We start from the raw sequence: 9,063 nt of genomic DNA on the forward strand, positions 1-9,063 counted from the left end.
AGGCTGCCTCGGACTAGGCACTTTTGTGTGAATCATCAGTCGTCTGTGATGCTCCTGCTTCACCCAGATAGAACCGTGGGTAGGCTAGTAGACACTGTTCATGTGCTGGTCTTGGTAGCGTTTCCCTTGTTACTCGTCTGCAGCCCGCTTAAACCTTGTGGGAACAGCAGCCGACGGGCGCCCCCTAGTGTTACAATCCTTGCGAAGACCTTGAGTATCCCCAGCCTTGGCCTTATTAGTGTTAGAGCTCTTGTGTGGACCTAGATGTCTGTATTCCTCCGATCTCGGTGGCAGTTGGTATGGGAATTTCTTAACCCTCCACAGCAGCCTGCGTTACAGTTGTTGGCCCTGGGTCTCAGAGCCTTGGGTCTAAAGACCTGAAAGCTCTGTGTTCTAGAGATCAGAGCCCAGTGGGTGCCGGCCTGTCTGGCCTGGGCTGTCTCTTTCAGTATCACAGACTACCTTGTGAAGAGAAGGCCTGTATGTGTGAACTTTGTATTCATGCATTGTTTCCACCCCAGGACACAGCTCTACCACATACACAGGGGCCTGTAATCCTGCAAACCGGGGGGTGGGTTCTCAGTCCTACCTAAATACTCTGCATCTAACCCCTCTGTGGAGTAGCCCTGTGTATGGGCCTGCAGTGTGACCTTGGCCTGGAGGACTCCCTCCACTGGCCACACAGAAGCAAATGCAGACATTGGAGCAGCCCACCCTGTATGCAATGTGGTAGGAATTTCAGTATTTTTATTGAAATTCTCCAGTTTGCAGCTCGTCTTTCTGAGGGAAACAAAGGCAGGCAGAGTAAAGAGACTAGCAGAGTGCTGGCATCCCTAAGTCTATGGCACCCAAGGCAAGGAAGACTCAGTATTGCCATGTTGTTTTGACTACTGCAGCTGGGCTTATGTGGGAACAGAGGCCTTTCCATAAATGTCTTTATGAAGAAAACATGGGTGGAGGACAGTAACTACCCAAGGGAGGTACTGGTCACACTCATCCTGGAGACACTGCAAAGGGTTGGAGCATCTTGTGCACTGTGTCCACAGCATGAGCTGTTTTGTGTCCTTGGGAGCGCTGGCCTGTGCATTCTGTAAGAAGTGCAAGTACAATGACATGGTCAGAGGTTTAAGACAGTTATGAATGGGGCACCACGGCAGCAAGAGAGCGTCAGGCAAGATGAAGTCAGCTCAAAATGGCTGGGGAAGCTTCTCAAGGACATCTGAGATATCACAGAGGAGAGAGGGCATGAGGGTTCCAGGGACAGGTAGGAAGGCACACAGGTGGGAGAGAGTATGGCTGGCATGTGGGAGGTGAGGCTAGAGGAGTGGGAGAGGCAAGAGGAGGCCAGGTTTGGAGCAAACACAGACAACAGGCAAGGAGTGTAGTTTGCCCAACAGGCAGACCAGTACTTTGAAACCATTTTTACATCACTGTGCGACAAAGACAAACATTCATATACGCATTTGAGGATAATCGGAGCAATTGCTTGGGCCAAAGCGACTGACACATATCCTGGCATATTTGTACCTCACTCAACAAGGTTTACTGAAAAGGTGACTCACTGGACAACTTCCTGCCATGGAATGACACAACATGATTTGGGTAGCAGCTTGCAGCAGGAAGAAAGTGGGTGGGGATGGAATGAAGGCAGGAAGGGCTGAGAAAGGACCCTGATAAAAATCCAGTGGGAGGCAATCAGAGCTCACAGACAGTGATGCTGGAGGAGGGGCTGGGCTAGAGATGAACCTGAGGTGAATCCACAGGGCTGGAGTCTATGAGATGTGAAAGGAAGACGTGGGAGGAAAAGACAGAGATCGGGCAAGTGTCAAGTACTGTTGTGGATGAAAACAGGGAAAACACAATCAGGATGGCATGGAGAGGGCTTCACGGGAGAGGCAGCCTCTTGTGTCTGTCTTGCAGTTAGGCATCCATTAATGTGGTGGGGAAGCAGGTAGGAAGGCACAGAGTGGGCCTGGAAGATGTCCTTTCCAAGCTGAACAGTACAGGAACTGGCAAGAACAGTAGCCATGTGAGAACATGAAGCTTGAGTCTTCCTACCCAGAGGATCTTGGGTCACCTGAGCCCAGACCGAAACCAGCTTTACTTGTTCTGGTTCCAAGAACCCATGCAGATTCTTAGCTCAGGTGTCTTTTCTCTGGGACCAGCCTGAGTGGGATAGAAAGGGCAATAGGAAGCTTCTAGAAGCTTCCTCAATTGGTCTGAATCTCTGTGTTCATTAGGGGACTTCACCTGGGCTCTCAAATGTAGAGGCGTTCCCAGATGGCCCCAGTCTGCCCTTAGACACTGGGTGACACAGTTTCCAACCAGTGGGGATCCTGGCTCCTGTGGAACTCAGGGTTTCTTAGCGGTCAAGCCTCTGAGGGAGGCTGTGCTGCGGTGATTCCAGTCACTGAAGCACAGTGATGTGGATCTTGAGGTGGACCATGAGAGCTGAGCTGCGGCTGAAAGCTTTCCCACAGTCACTGCACTTATAAGGTTTCTCTCCCGTGTGGGTACGCTGGTGCTCAATGAGGGAGGAGCTCTGGGCGAAGGCCTTTGGGCAGTCCTTACACTGATAGGGCTTCTCTCCGGAGTGGATTCTCAGGTGCCGGACCAGAGCTGAGCAGTCACTGAAGGCTCTCCCACACACCTCACACCTGTAGGGCTTCTCCCCAGTGTGGATGCGCTGGTGCTGTGTCAGGTGGGTGCTCTGGCTGAAGGCCTTGCCGCACATGTCACACTCGTAGGGCCGCTCCCCCGTGTGCACCCGCTGATGTTGCGTGAGGTGGGTGCTGCGGCTGAAGGTTTTGCCACACTCCTCACACTTATAGGGCTTCTCTCCCGTATGAATCCTCTGGTGCTGTGTCAGGTGGGTGACTCTTCGGAAGGCTTTCCCACACTCTTTACACGCATGGGGCTTTGCTCCTGTGTGGACAACCTGGTGTTGGGCAAGGTGGGTGCTCCGGCTGAAGGCCTTCCCACACTCAATACAGGCATAGGGCATCTTCTCAGAGTGGCTCTTCTGGTGGGCCTCCAGGGCTGAGGCATTCTGGAATGTTCTCACACATTCTCCGTACCTGGAGGGCTTCTTTCCTAAGTATGTATCTGGAGCTACTGTCCCATAACCATGCAATGGGCCAAATTTCTCCTCTGAAGGAGACTTGTCTTGGGAAGAGAAGTTGGGCCACATGTTGGAACTGTTTCCTGAGGCATCAGACTCATGGCCAGGCTGGTCTTTGGGGGCATCCGTGGGAGGCTCCAGGTCTTTTCTGAAATCCATCTCTTGGGCAGCAGACTTCATCCAGAGTGCTCCTAGGAGCTCTGACTGGCTCTCAGAGCTGCTCTCAGGCTTACAAGTGTGGGCCAAGGTGGATTTTGGGGAAACACCTCTTATTAGTGTTTCAGTGGCCATGTCTGGTGGTTCTAACTCATCTGTACTGCTCTGTTTGCAACTTGCCTCTTCATGTTCCACTTCTGGCTCCCATCCTGGAATCATTCAAATCATACTGTTACTTCCCCACCACAGATCATCACACAAGCCTCTCCATCTGTTTGAGGACCTGCTCACTCATTCTGAAAGGGGAGATGTGGATCACTCTTGTCATATGGCTTCATTTCCAAAGAAGTGTAGTGATATATTGTGTACCCTAATAAAATTTGCCTGAAGATCAGAGAACAGAACAGGCCACTAGATTAAACATGGATGCCAGACAGTGGTGGCACACACTTTTAATCCTAGCATTCAGGAGGCAGAGATCTGTCTGGATCTCTGTGAGTTCAAAGCCACCCTGAAATACATGAGATTGACTCAGTCTAGGAAAGAAACGGAGCCAGGTAGTGGTGGCACACACCTTTAATCCCAGTACTTGGGAATCACACACCTTTAATCCCAGCACTTGAGATCTCATGCCTTTGCTTGGGCAGCACATTAAAGGAAGCCTTTAATCCCAGGAAGTGATGGTTGGGCAGAGAGGTATATAAGGCATGAGGAGACAGGAACTAGAAGTTTTTTTTCAGGCTGAGGAGTTGGTGAGATAAAAGGTGGTGGCTGTGGCCTGTTCCTTTGTCTCTCTGATCTTTCAGCATTTACCCCAATAATCTGGTACCCGGTTTTTTATTAAAAGGCCTATTTGATTTCATGTTACAGGGAAGTTTCCTCTTTGGTGTCTTGGGTAAGAAAAAGGACTCAGGGCTGTACTCTTATACTACCCTAAACTGTATCATGGTTCTGATTTTTCTTCACCCAATCAAGCCATCCATCTTGTCAAGGCTCCTGATCTGGCTAAAACGCCAAAAGGAAAACTTTTGTGTGGTCAAGATCTGAAAGAAACAGGAGTGGAGGGAGCTAGGTCTTGCTGTGCACCTCCTCCTGGCAATCTTGGGCAATGCCAGGTTTTGTGAGTCCAGGCTCTGTTCCTTAAAGTCAACTGCTGTCTTTGGGAATAGCGGCTAAATGAGAATCAGTCCAGATGCCCGTGATGTCATTTCTCACAGCAGAACTCTACGTAGACATCTGCTGCTATGGTTAGTGGGTGATTTGCTTCTGAAATTCCCAGATCTGAGTAAATAGGAGGTAGAGGCACACCTGCACTGCCCCGCCCCGCCCTTCAAGGGTGCAAAGGGTATCTGAGGATACTTCATCTGGCAACATTTACAGATGAATCCCAGGGATGAGTCAGAGAAGGATGCAGTAGCTGTTGTTCTAGTCTACACTTGAGCTGAGTAGACTCAGGAACAGGGCTCTCACCCCAGACTTTGAGCCGCCAAGTTGTCAATCCTTAAGCTTTAACACTGCCATCGTCTGGACAGTAGTTTGTGATACTGCTGGTTTGCCAGGGCTGCTGGCTTATAAAGGTTTTGTTATGTGCTAGACTCCAAGTGCACTGCTTCACTTCCTTTCCAGAAGGAGGTACTCCGTGGTTCCACTGTAGATGAGGAGACTGAGGCCCAGCAGAGGTGCTGAGTTCCAGGTACAGGATCACAGGATTATGCATGGTCAAGCATGCCTTTAGTCCCAGCACTTCGGAGACAGAGCCAGGAGGATCTCTGAGTTCAAGGCCAGCTGGTCTATACAGCTTGTTCCAAGCCATAGTACTATATAGTAGTTCCAAGCCAAGAGCTACATAGTAAGACCCGGTCTCAATAAATGACTAAGTGGATAAAATCATAGGATTAGTAGAGATTCTGAGGGACTTGCACTTGATCATCCAGCTTGCAGCCAGATTGGGACTTGCTCCTGGACTAGAATGTACAGTGCTTGGGTCCCTGCATCCAACCAGATTTCTCTGGGCGGGGCATATAGGTGTGGGTCTCCTTGAATGGCAAGTACCCACTCCAGTTCAGAGCCATCTAACCACCCCCAGATCCTGTAGGCTAGCACAGGGAAGGCCACAGAGGATACACAGGGGTACTTCTTTCTTCCCCCCTCCCTCTCGCTCAAGGCATCCAGTCATTTCCTCTGGGCCTACACTTCCTTCGGGGAAGTGCCCCAGGCTCACTATTAGTTGCACAGGAGCTGACTGGTTCAGTGAAGCTCACACCAGACACTGCTTGCTGTTTTTTCCCTACCCACTTGTGTAATAAACAAGTCAGGGGCCAATGGGCTACCTTTGTTCTCCTTGGGGAGATGCTGATAAGCCAGCGATGTGGCTCAGCTGGCAGAGTGCTTACTACATGCATGGAAGCCCTGGGTTCGATCCCTAGTACCATCTAAAGGTGTGGCGGCACATGCCTGTAATGCCCGCATCTGGGAGGTGGAGGCAGGAGGATCAGGAGTTCAAGGTCATGCTCAGCTATGTAGCAAATTTGAAGTTAGCTTTGGTACAAGAGACCTTGTCTTTAGGAAAATAAAATAAAATAAAGCTAATGTAGAAAAACCCAGACCGAATGGAGATATAGAATGTGAGAGTGGGTGAGAGCAAGCAGCCTGAGTGTCAAGTGCTCCCTGAGTGCATCTTCTGGATACCGCTATAGCTAAGCCCTTTACCCTTAATTGCTTGGGATTGGGTCACTTGTAACCATGGCTAAGGCACCAATGTGAGAATGAGCACCCGAGCGAGCAATCCCTAAGTAGAGCTTGACCGCCTATATTCTAGGCCGGTTGTGCCAGAGCTCTCTGTGACCGACTACCCGCCTGCTGCTCCTCCTTACCTCTCTTGTCCAGCAGTTGAGTCAGATCCTCCACCAGAACGGCAGCCTCTTTCCCACTCCTCGGGCACTGAGCCCCGACCCAGGCCTGGATCTCAGGGGGCAGTGCACCCAGGAACTGCTCCAGCACCAGCAACTCCAGCATCTGTTCTTTGGAGGACGACTCTGGCCTCAGCCACTGGCAACATAACTCTCGGAGTTGTGCCAGCGCCTGATGGGGGCTGGATGCCTCCTCATAGCGGAAGTGCCGGAAGCGGAGGCGTGCGGCCTCAGGATGGGCAGTAGGGCTAGGGCTGGATCCCTGGCTCTGGGAGAGGCCAGCTTCTTCCTCTTCTTTCACCTTCACCTGAAGGAAGCTGTCCTGTTCCCAGAGTACTGGGCTCAGAGGGCACTTGGGGATGGCCATTGGGCAGATGAACTCAGTGAGACACAGGATGGCTGGAGCCTCAGAATTGGGTCTGCAGAAATGTTAGAGCTTCACCATCTGAAGAGAGGGAGGGGAGGTGCAGGTTTGAGGTAGCCAGACTGGCCTCCAATTCACCATCCTCCTGCCTCATCCTCCTCAGTGCATGCACTACCATGCCTGACTACTTTGCCGTTTTTTTTTTAAATTTTTATTTTATGTGCAATGGTGTTTTTGTTTGCATGTGTGTCTGTGTGAAGGTGTCAAACTCCTGGAGCTGCAATTAGACAGTAGTGAGCTACCATGTGGGTGCTGAGAATTGAACCCAGGTCCTCTGGAAGAGCAGCCAGGTCTTTTAACCACTGAGCCATCTCTCTAGCCCCCTACCTTGCTTCTTTTTTAAATGTATTTATTTGGGCCGGTGAAATGGATTATCAGGTAAAGGTGCTTGCCACCAAGCCACTCATTCTCACACAGAAAAAAGATGAGTGTAACGACCATGGCAGCACCCACTCAAGAGCAGAGAATGGGACTGGAGAGATGGCTCAGTGGTTAAGAGTACTGACTACTCTTCCGGAGGTCCTGAGTTCAATTCCCAGAAACCACATGGTGGCTCACAACCACCTGTAATGAGATCTGGTGCCCTCTTCTGGCCTGCAAGGACACATGCATGCAGAACACTGTATACATAATAAATAAATAAATCTTTAAAAAAAAAAAAAAAGAGTAGAGAATGATGTTCAGTGGTTCTATGCATTCAAAATATACAACAGGGGCTGGAGAGATGGCTCAGAGGTTAAGAGCACTGGCTGCTCTTCCAGAGGCCCTGAGTTCAATTCCCACCAACCACATGGTGGCTCACTTATCTATAATGGGATCTGGTGCCCTCTTCTGGTATTCACGGACACATGCAGATAGATCACTCATACCAAAAACCAAATCAAACCAACCAACCAACCAACTACCAACCAACCAAAAACAAAAAATCAACACAAAATATACAACAGGGAGGAACTCACTAAGCGGCAGCAGAGAGTTTCAAACCTATGGTCACAGATGATCCTGGTTAAATTCAGTAGGTCTCAAGAACAAAACAGTCATGAGGTGGGAAGATCTGTAAGGAGGAGGAGGCTAACAGGGATAGGAGTAAGATGGGGACGGGGTGTTATAGTAATGATAATGCATGTCAACATGTATGAAATTATCAAATAACAGATTCAATAAAGTTAGAAAGAAGGGGGGCAGGCAATGGGATGGTAAAGGTGCAGGAACCACATCAATGGAAGGAGAGAACTGACTCTTGTACGTTGTCGTTTGCTCTCCACTTGGGTGCCACATGTTAAACAAAATCTACTTCGGGGCTGGAGAGATGGCTCAGCAGTAAAGAGCATTGGATGCTCTCCCAGAGGACTTGGGTTCCATTCCTAGCACCCACATAGTGGCTCACAACTACCTGTAATTCCAGTCTCGGGTCATCTGACATCCTCTTCTGGTTTCCACCAGGCATGCATTTGATACAGAGACATACATGTAGGCCAAACACTCATACACATAAAAACATAATTATAAGACGAAAGAATAAAGTAACTTCAACTGGACTAAGGAGATGGTTCAGTTGGGTAAAGTGCTTGCATGACCTGAGTTTGGATCCCCGGGGCTCATAAGCCTAGCATGGCTGTGCAGGTCCACAACCTCAGCACAGAGGAAAGCAGAGACAGGCGGATCCCCTGGCCAGCTCAATTAATACATATTTTATGATGGAATAAAAGCAGCTCAAGTATTTGGTGTCGGTGGTGTACAGCCAGTGCTTGGGAGGCAGGAAGGAACATTTTAGTCAGCACCTCAAACAGACACAGAGGATTTCACTCACACTTGAACTCAGTCACAAACTCACCTACAAAGTCCATCAAAGCACTATTTCTTTCGGTCGCTTCACTCGACGTGATACACAAGGCCAGGATGCATGCACTAGACACAGCACAACCTGTCGGGCACATACAACCGGTCGGTCAGTCCCACTTTTTGTTTGTCAGTCTTATACTCGTCAGTCGTCCCACACTTCAGTCAGTCCGCCCCACACTCCGTCTATCCTGACTCACAGGCCGTCAGCTTCGGCGTGGGCGTTCGCAGCTCTCAGCCCTCGGAGCCAGGGCTCCGGTTCTCACCGGGTCTCCAGAACTCCCAGCAGACAATTCCGGAGGCGCCCTGATGACGAACACACAGGCGCCTTCGTGACCAGAGACCACAACTCCCAACATGCCTAGCGCAGGCGCATGGCCACAGGGTGCGTCACCGGGACTACAAGTCCCAGAAAGCACAGCGCCAAGTCCCTGGCCCCACTGGGAGTTGTAGGCCTGCGTGCCTGATGCGGGATCTGGGGTACCGAATCCAGTTTGTTGGGACAGAGGTGGCTATGAGTGGGATGCGCGGGAAGTTGGAGCATGCACGGTGCAGGTGAATGAGGGCCATCCTCTGATGGCTCACAACCATGTAACTGCAGTTCCAGGAGTTTT

At 50.3% G+C, this 9,063-nt stretch overlaps 1 protein-coding gene across 2 annotated transcripts; it reads right to left on the minus strand.

Moving 5' to 3' along the window:
- Positions 1-727: 727 nt before the first annotated feature.
- Zscan22 (zinc finger and SCAN domain containing 22) lies at positions 728-8,776 on the minus strand. 2 transcript variants are annotated; one of them, XM_028884888.2, is made up of 4 exons: positions 8,650-8,776; positions 8,445-8,534; positions 6,151-6,631; positions 728-3,486 (listed from the first exon to the last, which is right to left on the minus strand). In XM_028884888.2, exons 3-4 carry the CDS (start codon positions 6,551-6,553, stop codon positions 2,408-2,410), a joined length of 1,482 nt encoding a protein of 493 aa, XP_028740721.1. In that variant the 5' UTR covers positions 6,554-6,631; positions 8,445-8,534; positions 8,650-8,776; the 3' UTR covers positions 728-2,407. The 2 variants fall into 2 exon arrangements, with proteins under 2 accessions (XP_028740721.1, XP_028740724.1); XM_028884891.2 differs by lacking the exon at positions 8,445-8,534.
- Between the last annotated feature and the right edge of the window lie 287 nt (positions 8,777-9,063).

This window comes from Peromyscus leucopus, chromosome 1 (assembly GCF_004664715.2).
Source record: "Peromyscus leucopus breed LL Stock chromosome 1, UCI_PerLeu_2.1, whole genome shotgun sequence".
NCBI lineage: Eukaryota > Metazoa > Chordata > Mammalia > Rodentia > Cricetidae > Peromyscus > Peromyscus leucopus.